The sequence below is a fragment of the Erythrolamprus reginae genome, chromosome 2, assembly GCF_031021105.1.
Source record: "Erythrolamprus reginae isolate rEryReg1 chromosome 2, rEryReg1.hap1, whole genome shotgun sequence".
NCBI lineage: Eukaryota > Metazoa > Chordata > Lepidosauria > Squamata > Dipsadidae > Erythrolamprus > Erythrolamprus reginae.
The window spans coordinates 114,646,998-114,670,294 of NC_091951.1; the positions used below are offsets into that span (position 1 = coordinate 114,646,998).

The 23,297-nt window shown below is 38.2% G+C and overlaps 1 protein-coding gene across 1 annotated transcript in view; it reads right to left on the reverse strand.

Moving 5' to 3' along the window:
- Positions 1–2,318: 2,318 nt before the first annotated feature.
- The window catches only part of PCBD2 (pterin-4 alpha-carbinolamine dehydratase 2), a 44,399-nt gene continuing 23,420 nt past the window's right edge, over positions 2,319–23,297 (reverse strand). Inside the window, exons 3-4 of the mRNA XM_070739223.1 lie at positions 5,512–5,592; positions 2,319–2,959 (exon numbers count right to left, since the gene is read on the reverse strand). Coding sequence (XP_070595324.1) covers positions 2,849–2,959; positions 5,512–5,592 — 192 coding nt within the window. The 3' untranslated portion in view covers positions 2,319–2,848. The remainder of the gene's footprint in view (positions 2,960–5,511; positions 5,593–23,297) is intronic.

The window sequence follows — 23,297 nt, forward strand, 5'->3', positions numbered from 1 at the left end:
CTTCCTCCCTTCTTTCCTCCCTCACTCCCTTCTTTCACTCCTTCCTCTCTTCCTCTCCCCTTTTTGGCTCAAAATATTTTTTTTCTATTTTCCTCCTCTAAAATCTAGGTGCGTCTTATCAGCAGGTGCGTCTTATAGAGCAAAAAATACGGTACATGAACTGGGCAATATCAGATTTGGCCAATAACAGTGAAGGCCCATCTCTGGATGAAGATTCTGTAGCATCAGGAGCTTCAACTGTACTTTTAAGACTGTATCTGCTTCAGACTCTAACTGAAATTGCCCATTTTCATTTTTGACTTGTTATCAAAAATATGGTACTTAATTTTGTCAACAGAAATGCACAAGATTGGTCAGTCTTTGTATCTATCAAGGAACCTCTGAAAACTTATTCCATTAAATCTATAATTAAATAGCAACAAATTGCTTCAAGACAACTATGTTTTTCTTTTGCAAACTTTCTTACTTGACAAAGAGTGCTTGAGAACTCAACACAGTGTTTTGTTACTCAATGTGATCTCATTAATATATTGCCCTGATATGGCATAGTCAGAGTAGTATAGTGAATGGACACTGTCATTCATTCATTCATTCATTCATTCATTCATTCATTCATTCATTCATTCACTTATGGCAAGCCTTTTTCTTCCCCACATTTACCCAGACTTTTCCAATTTAAGGTGGCACACAAGCCAAGTAATGAAGCCTGAAACAAGTCAATATATGTGTCCCAGATGCCTGACCAGAGAGGCAGAATTCATATTGACTGCAAAATCCAAGTCTCAAGGGGTGCAGGCAAAGGAACTTGCCCTGGCTTGTCCAACAGGTTCTCAGCCCAGCCCTGAGAAATTTGAGACCTGTACTAAGAGCAGTTATGTATTTCTGGGCTGGGAGTAAGACAAGATGCTAAATTACTATCCGGACTACTCTAGGGAGTCAACACTCCTAAAACTTTGATTCAAAATTGCAATCTTTGAGACATAGGGACTGGTCAGAAACAGCTTGTTGGAGAAGGTAAGTGAATCTTTCTCCCCTAAAGTAATGGGCAAAGACTTGAGAAAAAGGTATGCTAGTCTGCTCTTTCAAGGAATTTGTGATTTTTTACATCAGGTCTTTTGTGCTAATTTACAGTAAGTCTTGAAATGTTGTGCCATCCTGAGTTTGTTGAACCTCAGATCTTGTCCATCCTGGATTTGTGCCTAGCCTTTTTCAGAGCATTTTATAGGAGAGTTATGTTTGTATCCCTAGTTGTGCTGTTACCAATATTAAATTCCCAGTACTGTACTTCTTTTCCATTCAGTTGTAAATGCTTAGGCATTTGACTACCCAAAGCTAATATAACGTCTCCCCGATTTCTTATTATTTATCAAACTATTTTTCCTGCACCTGCTAATGTGCACCCCTCCAATACATGTGCCTGTTTTTTCTAAAACAACTTTCGCATTAACAAATACATATTATGCAATTTTCCACTGCAAAATTGTCAGATAGCAAATTGGACTTAGAATGCATGCATGTGAATGAATTATCCAGGAGGAAACCCGTAGCCCAGATAATTCCCATGAGTGCAACACTAACTACATTGAACTAAAAGGTTTGGTTCATTGAAAAGTGCTGAATTTTCCATAGCATTTTTCATCCATAGTAGGGCAAAGTACACGGGTTATGAGACTGAACAATATCATTTTTCGTTCCATATTTTCCTCTGATGCCATTGAGAAAAGTAATATAACTTTGAAGTGACGTCCTCTGGATGGATACATATAGGAGGGAAAAAATGGCATTCAATGTGTCAGAGAGGTTAAGTAAGACTCTCTTCTCCCAGTATCAGTATTTGGCTCTAAATTGCCTTTTTAATAGTTGAATTTTGGCTTAAAAGCACAGAGATCAACATGACAAGGAAATGATACCTCCCCGTTATTTAACCATAATAAATAAGATTTCTTTTTAGTTTTAATTATAAATTTGTGTGCTTGCATTAAAAAATTGTCATCCTCTTTCTCCTCCAAATCTGTAGGTTGTTGAATAAGTCAAACTTTTTATCTACTCCTAAGCCTTGTTTCTATTACTCTTGTCTCTGGAATGACCCTCAAAGTTGGCTCAGACCATCTTCCTCCAACTGCTGCCCCCAAGGAGATTGGAACACAGTCCCCCATTCACTATGACTAATGGTCAAGAAAAGGAACATCAAAATTCTTGTTTGTCTAGAAAGAGCCAGATCTCTGCCTCAGGAAAGAGCAGAGTGGGAATCCCCCCTGGATCTAGTCTAAAGGTTGAAAGCATATAGAATCAATCTGATAAATATGCTTAGCTCAATATAAAGTACTACCAGGGTTGTTTTTAATTCACTGTGATTGTTATACTATGCTGACCAAGATTTCAAGAACATTACATGATTTTTGTTACACAATCAATTGTGGTCATTTTATTCCAGAGAATACCTGAAAGTTTAAACAAGTGGAAAGTGCATCTGTGTACCTAACAGCAAGGGAGATTTTATCTCAGATATATTGCCTGCAACTATGCATATTAATATAGGGTCACTGGAACCCCCTCCCCATTAATCATTGAGTAAAAATTCAGGAAATACAACCCAAATCATTCTTCTTTAGATGGATTCCTGCCCAAATGGTCAGTGTTACTGAAGACAGATCACCACAGGCGAAATGTCACTGATGCATAAAATAAACAACTCAACTTTTTAATGCAGCAATACTAGCGTTTTATATACTTGATAAAAAAAATTATGCAAAAGCTTCTGCAAGAATGAGAAAATTTGAGGATTAACTATTTTTACCGTAAGATAGAAAACTAAGTAAACAAATTATAGAATTTGTTTATGATTATTTTAACACCCAGTTGTTAAACAAGACGCAGCAGCTTTGTCAATAAATTGAGCCAACTTGACATCTCGCTTTGTCAGGCCGCCACAGTCATGGGAAATGAGTGTTATCTGGACCTTTGAACAAGAAAGAAGAAAGATTAAAAAATTCATCACACACCAAAAAATTGCAACTAAATACAGTTTTTAAAAAGAACCTAACCATTCATAATTTAATGTATTTCCTTGCAGACTAGATTTAGTATGAAAATCTCAAGTAAGTCTTAATTTGTATATTTAGTTTAAAAAGCACCTGTCTGCTGTTCAAAAACTGGAATAGTGCTGATCTTTTTATATATATCTTAGCAGTCAGATAATAGACATGCATTGTACTAAGTTAGGAGGGTTCTGTAAGAGATCGATCAGGAGGTTAATATAGAAATTAAAATGGGAGGGGGATAGAACGCGACCCTCACTTACCCCTTTTTGTACTCTTACTGAGTTAGTTAAAGTCATTTGAGGATTACACCTCAGTTTCAAATTGGCATACAATTTTCTAGCAAGAGTGAGGTGCTAGAGAGGGCTCTTTGGGCTCTCTCTGCGGCTCCCTGTCCCATCACTGGCTGGCCTCACCCTCCCCTCCCAATCACTCCTCTCCTGGCCCGAGAAAGTAAAGGCGACAGCGGGGGGATGGAGAAATGGCCAGGGCTGATTCTCTAGCACCTCAATCAGCCCTGGCCATTTCTCCATCCCCCGCTGTCGCCATTACTTTCTCGGGCCAGGAGAGGAGTGATTGGGAGGGGAGGGTGAGGCCAGCCAGTGATGGGACAGGGAGCCACAGAGAGGGCCCAAAGAGCCACATGCAGCTCTGGAGCCGTGGCTTGCCAACACTCATTCTAATCCAATTTTACAAGGTAGGACAGTTTAGGAACTTGGTGAATATTGTGAAAGGTAGCCAGACTTAGGGAAGGCCTCTTCAAGAGAAGACAAGACTACTGCCTCTTTCAAGGGAAGAGGCATTATATCTAAATCCAAAGAGATACATTATCTCCTGAAACCTGCTGCTCACGCCCTCCCCCACAATCCAAAGAAGCCAGGAGATAAAACTACAAGTGGCAGAATTCACTACTACTAAGGACCCAATTTACTTCTTTGGGCTTCAGAAGATCAAAAGTATTCCAGATATAATGCAAATGCTGTCTTGCTCAACAGTGGATTCTGTCCAATTGACATTATATTTTCTTTAAAAAGTACTTTTATGTATTCACTGCACAAGACAATTGGATTATAAACAATTACAAGTGAGAAACTGTTCAGTTTAAAATAAAGGTGAAGAGCACAGGAACACTTTGCAGACCAGCTCTGATGTTTCTTCACATAGATATTCACATATCTAGCAGAACATTATGTTCTGCTTTGCTAAATTTCTTTGTATCATCCAGCTACTAAGGGAGGAGAAAAAGATTAAGTCTAATTATCAGAAATTAAAACTGCATCAGGAGTATCAAGAAATATACTTACAATATTAGAATAGAAATTGTTATCAAAACTCTCTGCACATGTTGCAACAAAATATCTTGTTTAAATCATGTTAAGTACAGATTTAAAAGCAAGAATTTATCATTAAGAAGTGAGAACTGTTAATAAATTGACAGATAAATTCTAATTGTGAGTCAATCCATATGAACATTTCAAGATCTGTAAAAGTATCTTAATTTGGGGTTGGTTCCTTGCAGACCAACATACTTATTCAGAAATTTTATTTTACTACTTAATCTGGAGATATATTTTGAAACTACGCCAAGAAATCTAGAGTTCTGAAAAATATGTCTTGGTTTTGTAATTTGGAAAATTAACATGCAATATCAGAAAGCAAGAATATCTAATACTATTATTTGTCTCTGCTTTTAAAAGAGTCTGCTCCTGGGGAAAGAAAAAAGAGCTAATACATCTGGAGAGCCAATAAAAATTAGCTGCTCCTAACAGATTGCAAAGTTTGAACAACAGGAGTCAGAAATACCTAATATCAGATTTCTAAAAATCTCAACAATCAAATCAAAATGTACATATATAATTTAATGTGATTGTAAATAAAATTATTATTTTTTGTCTTGCTCCCTGTTCACTACTTTCTGGTGTGAGGCCCGGTATACATTTCAGAAGTCAATAATGGTGCACAAAGGTTAGGCACAACTAGAATAAACAACATTTGCAGGGAGCATAAGGGAGAAGAGGGAGGCAGAGTGACACAGTGTTATGTTCCAATAAAAGCCCTGCTTGTTTCTTGCATGCGTCACAACTTCACACAGCCCCCCCAAAGGGTGGCGCTTCGTTGTTATGTTTCTTTCTGCACTATGACAAAAACATTGAGAAAATGGAGTTGCCCCTGCCTGTAATATAAAATTATTATAGTTTCAAGGCTGGCAAAACAAGAGTTTGTGGATTTTTCCTATTTCTTCAATCAACCAATCCCAGGTATATGAGGAAAGGTAAACATGGAACCAAGCAATCATTGCAAAAAAAGTGGGGTATGAAAGTGAAATAATTCAAAAAAGATTCCAGCAAACAGAATAAGACTGAACAATGCTCTGGTTTTTAATTTTGGGTGTGGGTGTTAAAAATATAATTAGAGCCTGGTAGTCACCAATGAAAAGAGATAAACGACTAGTTAATCAATATTAATTCATTACCTTATTGTATACATTAAACCACTCAGGATGATGATTCATTTTTTCAGATTGAAGGGCTACTCGAGTCATGAAACCAAAAGCCTGCGGGGAAAAATTACATGTGTAATTTTTAAAATAAAGCATTTTATTATCTTTTATATATGCCAGAAGGGAAAAGTGTCAAAATGTAGCAGTGGGGAAAAAATGTATAGGCCTGATATTGTACATGCACCCTGATTAAATTTTACTAGTGTGTCAGAGATTATTTCAGAAATTGTTATAGAAGTCTGATGAAGCAGGCAAATGTTTGTATCCTTACGCTATAGATACAGAAAATTACCTGAGTTAAGAGCAGGTGTGGTTTGATTCCAAATCAAATAAAGCAAAATAGGCGTTGATTGCTTACCTGAACGCCTCTTCTCGTACGGTGAGCGGGTACAGCAGTCACATGGGTTGCTCATGTCCAATCCGGTGGAACTGAGCCTAGTATTAAAAAAGCTTGCCGGATCCGCCCCTTCCCCAGAATTCGCGAATCCATAGACTAGGCTCAGTTGTGAAGCTCTGTAGTGTTCAACTCTCATTGTTAGAGGAAGAAAGAGATAGAAAGGTAAAGAAGACACATACAAGGGCGGGAAGTGACTGCTGTACCCGCTCACCGTACGAGAAGAGGCGTTCAGGTAAGCAATCAACACCTATTCTCCGTACTGAAGGAGCGGGTCCAGCAGTCACATGGGACATACCCAATAGATGGTCCCTAGGGTGGGATTAGCTTGCTATCGTGTGAGATAACGGATTGGAGTACCCTTCTGCCGAAGGCAGCGTCCGCTGAAGCGTAAGAATCAATTTTGTAGTGCCTGATGAAGGAATTTGGCGAGGCCCAAGTGGCTGCTTTGCAGACCTCCTCCAACGGGGCTTGAGTCGCCCAAGCGGCCGAGGTGGCTGCGCTCCTGGTGGAATGCGCAGTGATGTTCCTTGGAACTGAGAGGGAGGCCGACTCATAGGCCTTAGATATAGTCCCTCTGATCCAACGGCCTATTACTGTTGAAGACACTTTGGCCCCCATGACTCTGGGATGATAGGCTACAAAAAGTGCTTCTGACCTCCGAAAGGGTCCTGTGCGTTGGATATATATTCTCAGCGCTCTGGTGCGATCCAGGGTGTGCCATCTAATTGCCAAGGGATGGTCTCGTTGGAGGCAGAAGGAAGGTAGGACAATATCCTGAGATCTGTGGAACATGGAACTGACCTTGGGTAAGAAGGTGGGGTCCAGTCGCAAGACTACCTTGTCCTGATGGAATTGACAAAGGTCCTGCCTGATTGAGAGGGCAGCCAGCTCCGAAATGCGTCGGGCAGAGGTAATAGCCACCAGGAAGGCTACCTTACAGGATAGGTACCTGAGGGACGCCGATTTTAGGGGTTCGTATGGTGCCTGCGTGAGGGAGTGGAGAACCCGTGGCAAGTCCCAGGATGGATACCTGTGGACCTTGGAAGGTCTGAGGTTGGCTATGCCCTTGAGGAATTCCTGAACTTCAGGGAAGGATCGGAGAGGCTGTCTGCGGGGGCCCCCTAGGACAGATGAAATGGCTGCCAGATGACGCCGGAGGGTGCTGGTGGAGAGTCCTTTATGGAAACCTTGCATAAGGAAGGAAATAATTCTGTGTATGGGGATGCACAGAGGGGAGAGACCTTCCTGAAGACACCACTGGTGAAACTTGGACCACGTGTGGTCGTAGATTCGATTGGTCGAGCCCCTTCTGGCCTTTAGAATGACCTCCACTGAATCGGGGTCATGCCCACGCAGTTCTAAATCTCTCCTGATAACAGCCAGGCGGTGAGGTGGAACCACTCCGGGTCTGGATGGAAAGAGGCCCCCTGCCGCAGCATATCCCCCGAAACGGGGAGTCGCCAAGGGTCCTGGACGGACAGCTGTTGGAGATCTGCGAACCAGGGCCGGCGGGGCCAATGAGGGGCGATTAAGATTACTCGGGCCCTCTCGGTGAGGACCTTGTGAATCACGTCCGGGAGGATTGGAATTGGAGGAAATGCATAGAGTAGGCCTGGAGGCCATGGACTCCGGAGGGCATTGATCGCTTCCGCTCCCGGGGATGGAAATCTGGAATAGAAGCGAGGGAGTTGGGCGTTTGCATTGGTCGCGAAGAGATCCAGGACTGGTAGGCCGAATCTGAGGGTGATTTGATGGAACAGGTCTTGATGGAGGTTCCACTCTCCTGGGTCTATCGTTGCTCGGGATAGCCAATCCGCCTGGATGTTGAGACTCCCCGAGATGTGATCGGCTAGGAGCGACTGGAGATGTTTTTCCGCCCAAAGGCCCAGCTTGAGGGCCTCCCTCATGAGAGCCTTGGATCTCGTGCCCCCTTGCCTGCAGATATGGCTTTTTGTGGCAATGTTGTCGGTGAGAATGAGAACGTGCCGGTTGGGGATGCGAGAAGAGAAATGCTTCAGAGCCAGGGAGACGGCTCTTAACTCTAGCCAATTTATTGGCCTGGAAGCTTCCTCCGGGGACCACGTGCCCTGGGCTATCATCCCCTGGGCGTGGGCGCCCCATCCCGATAGACTGGCATCTGTGGTGATGACAAATTGATCCGGGCACCTGAACGGGGATCCTCTGTCCATGGCCGGAGACTTCCACCACTTGAAGGATCTGCGAACACTCAGTGGAATGACGATGCGTCGATTTGAGTTGCTGTGCCCCGATCTCTGAAAAGGCAACAGAAGCCACTGGAGTTCCCTAGCATGAAGGCGAGCCCAGGGAATGATGCCTATGCATGACACCATCTTCCCCAAAAGGGAAGATAGAGTAACTATGGATACTGAAGGATTAGATAAAATGTTAGAAATTAACTCCACAATACTGAGTTTTCTCTCGGGAGAGAGAAAAACCTGGGAAGATTTTGAATCAATAATGGCTCCCAGGTGAGGAATGGAAGTGGAAGGTTGGAGGTGACTTTTTTCAAAGTTGATGGAAAACCCATGGTCCTGAAGGACTGACATGGTGACAGAAAGGTCTGATTTCACTCTCTCTAGGGAGTTCCCATGAATTAAAATATCATCAAGATAACATAAAATGTGGATGGGAGACGCCCGGATATAGGCCGCCAGGGACCCCAAGAGCTTTGTGAAGACCCGAGGGGCCGAGGAAAGGCCAAATGGCATCGCCCTATACTGGAAATGCCTGCCTTGAAAGGGAAAACGTAAAAATTTTCTGTGGCATTTGGCTATAGGAATGTGAAGGTAGGCCTCAGTGAGGTCTAAGGAGACCATGAAATCTCCCGAGTGAATGGCGGCCAAAATAGAAGACAAGGAGTGCATTTTAAACTTCCTATATTTGATGAATAGGTTTAGTTTCTTTAAATCCAAAATAGCTCTCCAACCTCCGGAGGACTTTGGAACCATAAATAGGATGGAGTAAAAACCTAGGCCCTTCTGACCGGAAGGGACCGGCTGAATGGCTCTAATGGACAATAGATGAGAAATGGCCTCCTCCATACGGTTACAATCTGAGGATGACCTGGGCGAAGGGCAGGAAATAAAACGTTTAGGAGGAGGAGAAATAAATTCTAAAAGAAGGCCTGTTTGAACAGTGTCAATGACCCAAGGGTCCTTGGAGGTGAGACGCCAATTTGCAGCGAAATGAGCTAGGCGACCCCCTATGGGAATGGAGGAAAGGTTACCATCTAGGTTTTTTTGAAGCCCTGTTAGAGGCAGCTCCCCTTTGGAAACGAAAACCCCTACCCCTGGAGTTCCTACCTTGGGAACGAAAGCGGGGGGAATACTGACCTGGAGATCTCTGATAGGAAGCCGCTTGATCTTGCTGGCGCCCTGGGCGACGAAAGGACTGCGTTTTAGTAACCTTTTTTGTGGTTGGACCCAAAACCTTCTTCTTGTCTGTGGTCTCCGTGAGGAGAGGATCCAGAAGATCACCGAAGAGAAGGTCGCGCTTTAAGGGGCCCTGGGATAACTGCCACTTTTGGCGAACTCCCGCTTGCCAAGGGCGAATCCATAGGAGTCTTCTTGCCGTTGTAGAGGCTGCAATAGACTTAGCAGAAAATCTAGTAGATTGTAAGGTGGCATCAGCCACGTACTGGGCAGCTGCAAAGACCTTGTTGAAGTCTTGTTGACCTCTCAAGTCATCTGGAGGAATGTGCTGTTGAAGTTGGCGAAGCCACAGCAGCATGGCTCTGGAGAAGAAGGAGGCTGCTGCAGAACTTTTAATGGCCCAGGAATCAGCGGAGAATCCTCTTTTGAGCATTTGCTCGATGCGCTTGTCCTCTGGACGGAGGACTTCCTCCGCCTCGCCTGGCACAGCCGCTGCCGAGTGAAGAATTTTGACAGGTTCATCTGGTTTGGGAAAAGATAGAAGCTCTTCATAGGAAGAGGAGAGTTTATACAACTTTCTGTCCTTGGTAGAGGGATTAAGGCCAGAGGCTGGAAAATCCCACTGTTTAAGTAAGGCATCTTTAAATAATTTAGGCATAGGGATTACCTCGTTATCCTCCTGTTCCTCTGTGAAGTAAGGTAAATTCTCCTCCGGGGGATCAGTGGAAGTGGAGGCTTGTTTCTCCTGGGCCGCTAATCCCGTAGAAATTCTAGCTTTGAGGAGGAGAGATTTGAATAGTTGAGAAGGGAAAATAGTAATAGGAGGAGGGACCTTTATTTGGGATTCCTCATCCTCTGATAAGCCCTGGAAGGGGTCTTCATCCTCCTCTACATCCTCATATTCATCTTGGGAGGACTCTGAGTCATCCTGAATAGGAGCTCTGACCGCTGGGGAAGAACCCAAGGGGCGGGAGGAACGAGAAGGAGGAAGAGGTAAAGGAAGCTCATTGATGGAGGAGAGTTTGGCATCAATGGCTTTGGACAACACAGCAAAAATAGATTGGAACTCAGGAGGTAAACTGGAAATATCAGCAGAAATGGCAGAAGAATTCCTAAAGGCCTGGGAGGATCCTGGCTGGGGGGAATCTTCCATAATATCTGGTTCCTCTGGACCTATGCCCCATAGGTTAGGTTGGGGTCTGTCTAGGTTTGGCTCATCCAGAGATAACACAGGGACCCCAGAAGGAGGCAGACTAGAGGCCTCTGGTGGGTCTTGACTACTGATTACTTGGGCCTGCACTTTCAAACGTTTTGCTGATTTATCATGAATCTTTTGTAGGGCTAGGTCCCTTCTCTTCTCGGCCCTGGTGACCTTGGTCGAGGGGCGGGCCCCTGGAGAAGAGGAGGAAGAGGCCTGGGGGATACTAGTAATCTCATCGCCTGTAGGCCTGGCCTCTCTGGGACCTTTAGTTGTGCCTCTCTTGGGAAAAGTAGCCATAGTCTGACAATTAACAGAAGACAAGGCTGAGCCAATACTAAATTATAAGGAGAAGATTTCAAGGACTTCCCAAGAGGAATGGATCCTGCTTCGAGGCCTCGAAGCTGCTGAAACGTGAGGACAATCTGGGCAAACCCAGAGTTCGTGCCCCCAAATCCAGCGGGGCCAGCCTCCCTAAACTTTGCAATTAAGTAAAACCAAGGCACTCTGGTTGGAGGCTAGGCCGGTGGAGAATTTAGCCTGGGACCCCCAAGGCCCGCTCCCGGATCCACGCGGTGGACTGAGGCCTACGCGGCTGGCAGAAGGCCAACACGAGAGGCCTAGATATTTTAAGAAAGGGCGCGAAGGCCTTCGCGCCAAAAAATCGCTTCGTAGAATTTCTTAAGGGAAAAGCGATCGACTAAGTCCAGGAGACTAGAGGCGTCCCACTCCGCAGGAGGTATTTATAAGCCCTTAAATATATTTTTATACAATCAATAAGCAATAATCCAATGATAAATACTTGCACTAGGACCTCCAGGCCAAGGGATTAGAAGAATCCACAAGCGGCCGCAGGAATCGTAACCGGCAAAACCGCCGGGGGAAAACGAAACCGCAACTTCTCCCAAGTAAAAAAGCCTAGCCGCCTTTTACTTTTTTTCCTTTTTAAAACGGCTGGCGCAAATAGTGCAAGTAATAAAATAAAGACAATAAATCTTACTACTTTTTTGAAGGAAAGATCGAAGGGAAGGTGTTAGAATGTTGAACGAGCTATCACATACAACCGCAGGATATGCGAACTGAGCGAATTCTGGGGAAGGGGCGGATCCGGCAAGCTTTTTTAATACTAGGCTCAGTTCCACCGGATTGGACATGAGCAACCCATGTGACTGCTGGACCCGCTCCTTCAGTACGGAGAATTGTATCTGCTCTATTTCACCCACTTTATCTTGTGCAAAACAAATTTTACAGTTTACATACATTCACACAGTACATGAGTGCTTAAATATCAAGAATCCAAACTTATACAATGATTTTCCCATGCCAAAACCAAACAAACTGCTTTCAAAATAAGACTAAAAACCTAATTAAAATATTATTTTAACAGCAATAAATCTGTGAGACATTAAATATGATCTTTCAAAGTCTACATATCTATCAAATGTACTAAAGTCTCATTATAAAAATTTGGAGTGGGGGGAACCATGTTCAACCCTTTGACAGCAATTTTGACTAAACGTATAATCAAGAAGTAGTATAATAGTTGATAATAGTTTCAGTATTGTTTTCCTCTACCTCTGCTGAAGTATGACTGCAAATCACGTCTCCAGTCAGATGAATGCAATCATTACAATCAGAGCAAATTATTCCAACCAAGTTTTTCATGTACAAATTATCAAAATGTTGGCAATTGAAATTATTTGCTCTCAAGTGAATCAAAGAATTGCAGCCATTGTTTCACTTGATTTTGAATTAAATTTCAAAGTCAAACCGCTGTAAAAAAGTAGCTTTGAAACTTAAAAGTTGTGAAACTATTTTTTAAACACTGCAAGCTTTAATTTTTAATAGTGATAAAATTAGGCATTTTTATAATCCTACCATTTAATGAATGGCATGATTAGATTATTACACTTTAAAAGAAATTTACCAATGTTTCTATTGTGATTATTTATTTACTTGAATGTGTATGTAATCTCATTTCCAGGTTACAGTATTACATGCAATAGAATCCAAAAAAAGATAAAATCAAAATAATCAGTAATTCTCAGTATAATTAACGACAGCAACTTCCATGTTGCAAAAAAAACCTCGTAATGAACACAGTAACTAAACAAAGCAGGCATCCGACTGGCTGTCCCTTTCTCATTGAGATTATTTATGAAGTTAATCCCTGCATTTTGAAGTTATATTGCCTTTAGTCTACAAAGAAATGGAAGTAAACCAACTCTAATAGATAGGGCACAATTATCTTGTTTCTTCACTGAAGAAGAAAATCCAAGAAAATCCACAGTTGTAATAGTTGGAAAAGCAACCAACGCAGAAGTTGATAACAGTAAATTGCAAGCACAAACTACAGCTACATGGATGTGTCCATGAAACCTCATTCTTGAAAATGTTCTAACATTTGAGCAATACCATTAAATCCTTACCTATAGCTGTGGGTATGACACTTTATTTCTCCATTCAAATTCCATAAACAGAGATTGATCACATGACTGGTCACAACATGGAAGTTGTTTTTCCTCAGTCATTTAATTACCTACCCCTGACTTTCCATGATGAATCTTGTCCACTGAATCAATATTTAATTCAATCCCTAAAACATTACTAATAACCCATGAAATGATAATTATGGTGCAAACATTACATAATTTAATAGAATACACACCTATCTGCTTTCTCAGCAATAAAAAACGTGTTTGAAAATATAAAATTTGGGAATAATCTCTACTGGAATTATCTGAACATTTGCTATGGTCAGCAACAAATCTAGTCTGCCAATAGCCCGAACACTAAATCTTAGCTTACTTACCCCTGGGATTTATGGGTAAAATGATTAGGTAGTACGAAATAAAAAATGCTATCTGCTTGAGACACTGGAAAGATATTGCCAACAATACAATTCAGGGCATGGCTGCAATGCTCTTTGGATTGAAGACTATGAACCTTTAGTTCTTGTCCAGGGGGGATTAATCAATATTCCTCTGCCTTAAAGATCTCCACTGATATTGCTGAAGACAGATACTATTCTTCTGGCTCACATGTCCCAGCGACCAATTAGGTTGCCCAGAGTTGGTCTCCTCCAGGTCCTGTCGGCCAAACAATGTTGGCTTGGAAGGCCACAGGGGAGAGCCTTCTCTGTTGTGGCCCAGTTCTCTGGAACCAACTCCCCCCCCCGTGCTGCCCCCCGCTCTCCTAGCCTTTCAGGGTGATCAATGAAGGCAAGACAGTTAGCCTCTAGTATAGGCATCCAAAAATAATACAGAGCAAAAACATATGGAGTTATTAAATCTCCCTAGGTTTTGGGATTCCAACTGATAGCTTATGAGATTTTGGATAAGAATGGCAAAAAACCTGCAAGATTCTGAAAGTTCTGAATTATTTATTTTTTTCAATACTATGTTTAGATCCCAATATTGTTCTGTCATGCATGTCATGCTGTCCACAGACCCATACTGCTAATCCTAGATATTAACAAAAAAAGATTGGAAATTGTTGATGTAAATCACAATAAGCAAACCAAAGGTTAAATGGTAGTAGCCTAACAAGTGCAGTATTTTGTTCGGTTTTTTAGTATTAGGAGTTAGATTACCCTTGTGTTTGAAAATTTAATTTTATAGCTCATTCAATGCAAGCTTAAAAAAAGTTAATCACATTAAATTCTCAATGAAACTATTAATGTGATGCCATTTATTAATTACAAGTTTTTAAAGGAATTCTTGTTAAAAGATTCTCTGATTTTTAAAAATATTTTATGGATCTTGTAGAATTATTTTTCTAACAGTGCAAAAATTTACCTTGCCGTAGTCAGGTTAATCTGTACATCTAAAAGACTCATACTTTTATTGCCCATTTTAAACCTGTACAGCTGTCTCTCCCTTACATATTTTTACCAAGAAAATGAAAAGCAGGTCTGTTGAAGCAATTTTGGCAGAGCAATCTCCATTAAGCCCTCTAAATACTTCCCTTGCAAATTAAATGAAATCAGAACTTTATTGTTTATGGATCACCTTTTGTATCTGTAGTCTTATAACCTTCTTTTTTTATAAAATACAATTGGGAATGGGGGAAAAGCTATTTAGATTGATTATATATGAAAACATTATTACATAATCAGTTTGGACATTTCTTCACTTCTTGAAACATAATCAGTAATTGGGTGTAATTGGTGATCAAGGAAACTATCTGGTGATCAATTAAAGTAATTACCAGATTCCGGCAACACAACCAATCTTAATTTGAGCAAGAGTCTGCAATTCTTCAACTTTAATTTAAAATAATGAATATTATTAAGCAGTCTGTGAGCCAAGATCATGGTCAAGCCTACATTGTATGTAGTAGTCAAATTAGTTTTGGTAAGTTTTTGTTTACCAGCAAGCCAAACACTTCATGTTAAGAAAGTGTTTTATTTTAAAAAAAATCCAATGTAGTCTTGACCTTTATATCAGCACTATTGTTAAGCTTACTACCGCAAGGATATTTTAACATCTGGATTCCCACACACACACACACACAATTTATTGAGCAGATCTTAAAATAATTCAATAGAAAAAGAGCAGTTATTGTAGTGAATAAGCTTACATATTAAATAACATTTCCCCCCCTAAGAATCAAAAATTGTCTTGGAGAACATTCTGGGACAACCTTATTACAGCAGGAAAGGTATTGTATGTATTAAAAATACAATTTGCACATTTGTATTATGTAATTTGCATTCAATTACATTTTTCTCATTAAGTTTGACCAGCACAACTGCTACACTTTTTCAACTTAGTAGTTTATTTTCAATATTAACCTTTCACTAGAACAAACCTTTTTTTTTCCTAGAAGAATTCCTTGTGACTTGAGAAAAGTTCTCCTTTTTGCACACTTTATTTCTTAAACTTTACATATCACAGCCTGCATCTTTCCTACATTCCTTTACATTTCTGCATTGCTACTCTCAAATACTAGGGTCTTCCTCTTCCCTTTTGATCCCAATATTTTAATTACAATTACTTAATGTCAGCTAAAGTGCTATGTGAGTTCTTTAATAGAAAGGTTTCTCAAAGAAAAATAGTAATAATATATTCATTGTATATTCATTCCTTGATATTCTTTAAGCATTCAATAGGCAAAAAATACATTCGTCCCATATTACTTAACAACTTGTAGTTTTCAATACATCTATACTCCATTGATTGTTCTTTAATTTTGACAGCAAAGGTTAACTTTCTTGATAATTTTCTAAATAATTAAAATTGTTGGTATATTATCCTGAGTCTTTAGGCATATTATATCAGAATCATTTTTACTTAAAAGTATGCTTTATCATTCCCTATCTACTATTATATTACAATTATTGCACCATTTTATATCTAATTAAATATGAAACAAATATGCTACTCAATCTCAGGGTTAATTACCTTTCTGAAAAAATATCACAAATCTTCTGAAAGATATAGAAATATCCCATTTTCTATGCAAATCTCTAAACAGGAATTTTGCTTAAAACTATATAGGCAGTACCAGGTCTGCATCTAGATACAAGTGGACTGCCTATTATTAAAAATGACAGATTCTGGATATATTTAAACAACACAAAAGACAGAAGAAAATAGGGGAAAATGACAATAATATAGATCAGTGTTTCTTAAAGAGCGTCCAAGGACCCATGTGGGTCTCCCAAGATCCTCTCAAGGATCTGAGAAATCAAAATGATTTCCCCAATCTTGAAAATATTTGGGGAAAAATTAAAACAATATTGCTCTTCCACTTACTTTTTTCATTTATGAAAAATAAAACGTTCATGAAAATATTTTATTTCCTTAATATCTAATAGGTTTGACATTATGCTATTTTAATTATGCATTATGTTAATATGTTATTTTACTAGCTATGCTAAATCATACCTCGTGTTGAGATGGAGAATCATATACACCAAATAAATAATATTCCAAGGATGCATCTATTATAATGTGGTAAATAGTGAAAGAAAGACCTCTTTTGTGGTCCTCCATAATTTCAAAAGTAGAAAGAGGCAAAAAGTTTAAGAAACACTGATCTAGACAACTAACCCACTGTGGAAACATGGGCTCTGCAGGCTTCCATGTGAATTACATTTTACAGGTTCACTTTCAGGTAAATGATAAAGGTAAAAGAGGCTATGCAGATTTTGCTCCACTAGTTACTGCTCATTATAGGGGGCGGTGCTTAACTCCATTTCACTTTCAGAAGAACATACACATTATTCATGAATGAACTGTATTTTAACTTATTGTATCCACTAAATCATTCTGAACTCTAAATATATATTCTTTCATTCTAATGGTGGGTTTATTTTCACAGCTCGTTCATATACTATGTAAGAGAAATTCTATAAATTTAAGTCCAATGAATGTCAGACAGAACCTAACCTAACTTCATCTAAGCTAACCTAAACTCTATTTCTATATTCTTTCAAGATCTTACGTAAAAAAGGTTTTACCCTTTTTACTACAGCTACAGGCTATGGTTTACAATTTACAATTTACAATACTTGTTTACAATTATTATGGTGAAGAAACTAGCTAGTCAGCTCTGTATCAAACATTTTGACAGCAAAAGCACAAACTCTGATCTATTTTAAGTACTCTGCCACTCTGTGTAATCTTGTAAAAGCCATTCTTGCCTTTGATAGTTAGAATGTTTATACTTCATATGTTATTCAAACAATGTTTTACATATTAACAAATAATGTGAACAAAACTTCATGTTAGATCAAATTCTTCAACAAGTGTCTTGCCAAAATGCTATGATTTTCCTATAAAATTATTCCAATTTGTTGATTTTACATTGGATGAAACATACTGTAACAATCTTCATAATTTCTGTCCTTTTGGGACACTGTGATTTAAAGTAACATAATACAGACCAGCACCACTGCTAATCTAAACCACCTGACCAGATAAACAACAGTTTCCCCTTCTCTCTTCACTGAGGACATTTCTGTTTATTGTCATATGATTTGCTAATTTTCAAGAAATGAAGAATAAATGCAGCCAAGTCGAACTGTGGGTAAGAAGAATTGACTATTACACATTGGAATATCTTTACATTTTGATATTAACACAATGTCAAAAGTTTCAGGAGTTTCAAGGAAAAGTAGGTTAAATGGTTACAAGTATTTATGCAAAAATATCAGTAACTGGAGAATAAAATAGTTTAAATCAATATAATTTAATCTCACTTAGTTTTAGGAGCTACATATTTCAAAGGCCATCCAAACAATGACATTACCATAAGGCATTTTCACCAGGTCCTTCAGTGATTTGAAACAGTGGATCAGAAATCAGGTGGAAACATATATTTTAGGCAATAAAATTAGCACACAATTGGCATTAGGTAGAGTGCAAATGAATAGCAATTTTATATCAGAGTAATGGAGAAAATGGTCAAGAGGGAAGAAATATGTTTAAAAATGTTTTGCAATTATAACTTTATCTTTTAATATTATTACGAAGAATTTTGGTTCCATTTTAGACCATAAGAAGAGTTGTAAATTCCTTTTAGAAACCAGAAAAAAACAACTTGCAGTGAATGGGATGTCTTACCTTATAAAATAGAAGGGCATAAATTAATGTATATGTACCTATTCATATATGGATATTCACAATCATTTAGATATGGATTTTTATGATCATTTAGATATACCTGATATAAAACATCATCTGAAAAAGGGGAATTTGCAAAGTATGAGTAATTTAAACTAAAAGACAGACCAAACATCATATGCAGTTAGTCTTTGAATACAAAAAAGCTCAAATTTGCTTTATTCAGACAACATTCCTTTATCTCCATATCCAACCAATAATGCCAAATTGTCTTTAATAAAGCTGAGACAAGTTATAGTATGATTTGAAGGTCAGTTCTCTGCTGTTCCATTTGAATGAATCTAAATGGAGGGGGGGTAGTGTTTTCCAGTTCACATTTTAAACTGTTTTTGTTTATAAGATATGGTTCTTCCTCTTGGCAAGGGAGAATGAAGCCCCTTTTTCGTTTCTAAACTTCTATCATTTTTTGTTCTTTTTAACTGATTTTATTGTAATTTTCTTGCTTTGTTGAGAATCACACAGAATTGTTGGGAGTCAGCAGGCTATCCAAGCTAAACAAATGAATAGATTTTCTAGAATACTATTTTCACATATCATATTCATCTTTAAGTTTATTGCCAAATACATATTTATTTTTCTTAAATGATGATTTGCATTTCTTCAAAACAAGACATTTTCCAGATTCAAGGACAGAGTTTTTAAAATTTATTTTCTTATTTAAATCATTTAAAATAAACCTCCTAATAAAAAATAATAGAAATACCATACAAAGCTTTTTTTTAAAATGCAAACATTAAATGTTGCAGGTTTGATCACAGAATATCTCTTGCCAATCAACATTTCATTTCTCCACATGTTAGTTATCATGCATTAAAATCAGAAAATAAAAATACCCTTTTCTCCAGAAGTACAAGAAATGGGTGAATGTTTGTATTTTTGTTACAATAAATGGACTTTTCAATTTCTAATCAAAATGTTGTACCTCGGAGTTTGCCAATATAAATTTCCAAGTTCTAAGCAGGAAAGCACCTGTTCACGTAATCAGCTGCTTAATATAATGAAGTCTGTGTTAAATTTTAAAAAAACACAGTTCAAAGTTTACTGGATAGTTAACTCAAGGGATACTTTGTTACATCTTTCGAGGAAAAATAAAACATTTGAGATCTTCTGATTACAGTGTAATCTTTTGAGCAAAGCTTTTGCATGACTTATTTACCAGAATATTCTATTTGTTACAACAAACATTATTTTACATTTGTTTTAATTAAGTCCTATTTGACAGTGGCATATAAAATATTTCAAATTATCAGCTATTCTTATATTACTGGAAATGTTCCAAAATTATTCTGATCATTCCAGACATATTCTGAGCTCAATCTTAAGGCTCCACGTAGAAATTCAGATAGTTTTACATTATAAGATATTTCATTATAGAACTCTGAGAAAAATAGAATAATGCAATTGTATTTAGTCATCAATCTCACATACATGACACTAGGAGTTACCTAATAGATATTAAACTTTGGTTATTTACTTAAAGTACAGTATTCTCAGTATAATACTATACTTCCTCCACAAAAAATTTTTAAAGGTCATACAAAAATTATGGTAGGTACTAATATGCAGACAAAAATACAAGGGGACAAATACAAAAACACAATCAATTCATTTGGATTCATATAAAAAGCTTTTGAAAAATATCAAGCATATCAATCAAGAAAATAAATAGACAATAAATATATTTTGAGGCAAACTATTCATGCAAATATCTTTGGGCTACTTCCATTCCATCTGGACGGGAGTTAAGGTGAGGGGTTGCAGAATTTACATTCAGGCAGCATATTCCCAAACACAATTCTGAATTCTAAACACAAATTTTTCAATATTCTATTTCCACTTTTTATTATCCAAAATTTATTCCAATCCATAGATTATTAGAATATGTAAGCGCAATGACCTTTCCACACTTACAGATTAAGACTGTTCTGAAGCTGTAAAGTATAAATTCCTTCCAATAGTTTCCTATGTGCAAAAATATTATATTAAGCTTGGAAAGGATGAAAAACAGCCTAAGTGGAAGTTTGTTTCCAAATTTCCAGTTGGGCTGTTGGGTCCATTTTTCACCATCCACAGGCTCCAGAGGCTTTCCTGAAGCCTGAGGAAAGCGCATATGACCTTCCCCCGCTCTCCAGAAGACCGAAAGTCAGCCGGAATCTAGTGAGTCCTGCGTGCACGCACGGGGGGAGCACAGGGGGGGTTGTGCGTGTACGCAAGGGAGGAGGACATTGCATTATGGGTGTCGGCATGTGCGTAAGTGCTATTGCATCCACCTTTTTGGCACCTATCACTGTTCTAGTCTCATCTTAGGCATGAACACAACTGGGTGCTTTGAGGCCAGTCCCTTTCTCTCATTATAGGGGAAAAAGAGGAAGTAGAAGCAGTATTGTGTAGGTTTGTCACCTTGAGTTACTTATAAAGTAATACACGTGGAATAAAAAGCTATTCAATAAATAATAATAAATTGTTTGCCAAAACATTCTTATTTTTCCAAGCATCTTAACAATTTTGTTCTTCTAATGCTAGTTCTATAATTGTTTTATTTCTTACTATGTTACAAATTTTATATCATGTTTTAATTTATATTTTAACTGTAGTAGCTTGAGAATTGAGTGCTAATTTCTTAACTCTGAAATGCTGTGAGATTTTAAAAAGAAGAATCTTTAATCAATCTTTCCTTCTGATGGCTATAATCCTTAGAGTTTTCTTGGCAACTTTTTCAGAACTTTTTCTTCCTAAGGCTGAAAAAGTCAGTGGCCCAAAGTCGACCACAACTCACAATGTCCCAGTTTCTAGCCCAGGGCCTTTAATCAGAACACCAAGCTGTCTCTTCAATAAGTAACAAATTTAATCTCACTCAGTCTGAAGAAGATAACTGTAAAAAATAGGGAATTCTGATCTAGAGTTATTTAAGTACTGCCTGTAAGTAATATCTACACTGGAAATAAAGCAATATTTTAATCTAGCTGCTTGTCTATAGCCTGACAAACCACACAGGTTTTTCATATGAGTTGAGTTCATAATTTTGCATGTGATAATATCTCTGTGGGCAGATTCATGAGTCATGACTGGGGTTTGTGACAAAGAAGAAACTGAAACAATGGAACATCCTTTGCTACTCGCCTATTCTTAAAAACCTGACAAACTAATTTCATACTCCTTTACTTAGTAACAGATAACACTGTATGTGTATTTAAAAACACTGCTGTTCTGTTCGGGTCGTATGTGACCCGGAGCCAAGTTTGAGTCCCCTGTAAAACATTTTCCCTGCATATCTGAAACTTGAAATTTCATGACTGTTCATCATTTCAGGGGTTCTCTCTATGCGAATTTTTTTGGGGGGGGTGGGGGGCTTAGTTTTTGCTGGGCAAAAAAAGTAACAAATCTTCTGTTCCCGGGTCACCCTGACCCGGACCGAAAACTCTTCATTTGCAGTGCTTATGTTTGGTCTTTTTGAAAGCTTTTTTCACTTGGAAAGTAGTCTGAACATTTCTGCACACAATGATATGAAAATTGAAATGAAAAAAGTAATTCTTATTGGTTTATTTTGCTGATAGAATGCATGCCCCGCCCCCCATTTTTGTGAAAGTTTTTTCAATTTATGGAAAGTTTTGCTTGCAAAATGCATTCTATTTTACTGGAGTTGGTGTGGGATTGGTAGCATGAACATTTCTGAATATAAGAAAAATATAAAGGAACTGAAAAAAATGATCCTTACTGGTTTTTTAACATCAGAAATAAGCCCCCCCCCCTCGGCTGCTTGCAACCATTTTCACTTTTTATTTTTTTATGCTCCAAATCCGAAATATTCTTTAAAATCTTAGGCATTCATTTACTCAATTTAACAATGCTGATCATCAAAAAATATTTGTGGGGGTGGGGGGAAATTTTTTTTTCTGGGCAAAAAAAAGAGTCACATTTAGTCTGTTCGGGTCATATAGACCCGGACCAAAATGATTTTTTTTAGGTACTTGAATTTGGTCTTTTTGAAAACTTTTTCAACTGGAAAACTAGTTTGAACATTTATGAACATAATGATATGAAAATTGAACTGGAAAAATTGAGACTTATATTTCTATTTTGATCAAAAAGCCCCTCCCCCCATCCTTTCTGAATTTCGTGCCAATTTATATTTTTTAAGGCTACAAATCCCTAAGGAATTTTCCCCCAAAAGGTTTGATATACTAAATTGAACAATCCTGGACATAAGAAAAATATAAATGAACTGAAAAAAATGGTTCTTATTGGTTTATTTTTGCCACAAAAGGGCCACCCCCCCTCGGCCTTGCTGTGTTCCATTATTGTCACTTTTTATACATATTTGGCTAGAAATATTTGGAATATCCTTTTGAAAATCAACCACATTGTAGCCAGAGAACTAATTTTATGAAAGAAATCCATTTTACTAAAAAAAAGTATGTAAGTTTGAAATTAACAGCATAATTTTTATATAAATTGAAATAACTTTATGTGCAAAATAAACCAATATGCATCAATTTTTCCAGTTCAATTTTCATATCATTATGTTCAGAAATGTTCAAGCTACAAATCCCACACCAACTTTAGCAAAATAGAATGCATTCTGCTAGCAATACTATCCATAAAGTGAAGACTATTTCACAGAAATGGGGGGCATGCATTATATCAGCAAAATAAACCAATAAGATTTACTTTTCTCATTTCAATTTTCATATCATTGTGTGCAGAAATGTTCAAGCTACCAATCCCACACCAACTTTAGTAAAATAGAATGGATTTTGCAAGCAAAACTATCCATAAATTGAAAAAAATTTCACAAAGACGGGGGGGAGGCACATTTATGTGCAAAATAAACCAATAAGGATTAATTTTTTCAGTTCAATTTTCATTCCATTGTGTGCAGAAATGTTCAAACTTGTTTCCAGGTGAAAAAAGCTTTCAAAAAGACCAAATATAAGTACCTAAAATTATCAATTTGCAGTCCGGGTCAAATAGACCCAGGAACATAAGATTAGGGAGTTTTTTCGAACAGAACAGCAGTTAAGAATGATCAAAGTTTGTGTGGCTGCCAACTCTGTAAGCCCGGGTATAATTGGAGGCATTCTTTAAAACTATACAGAATTTTTACATGTTACAAAAACATATTTTCTTACTTTGTAGACTCT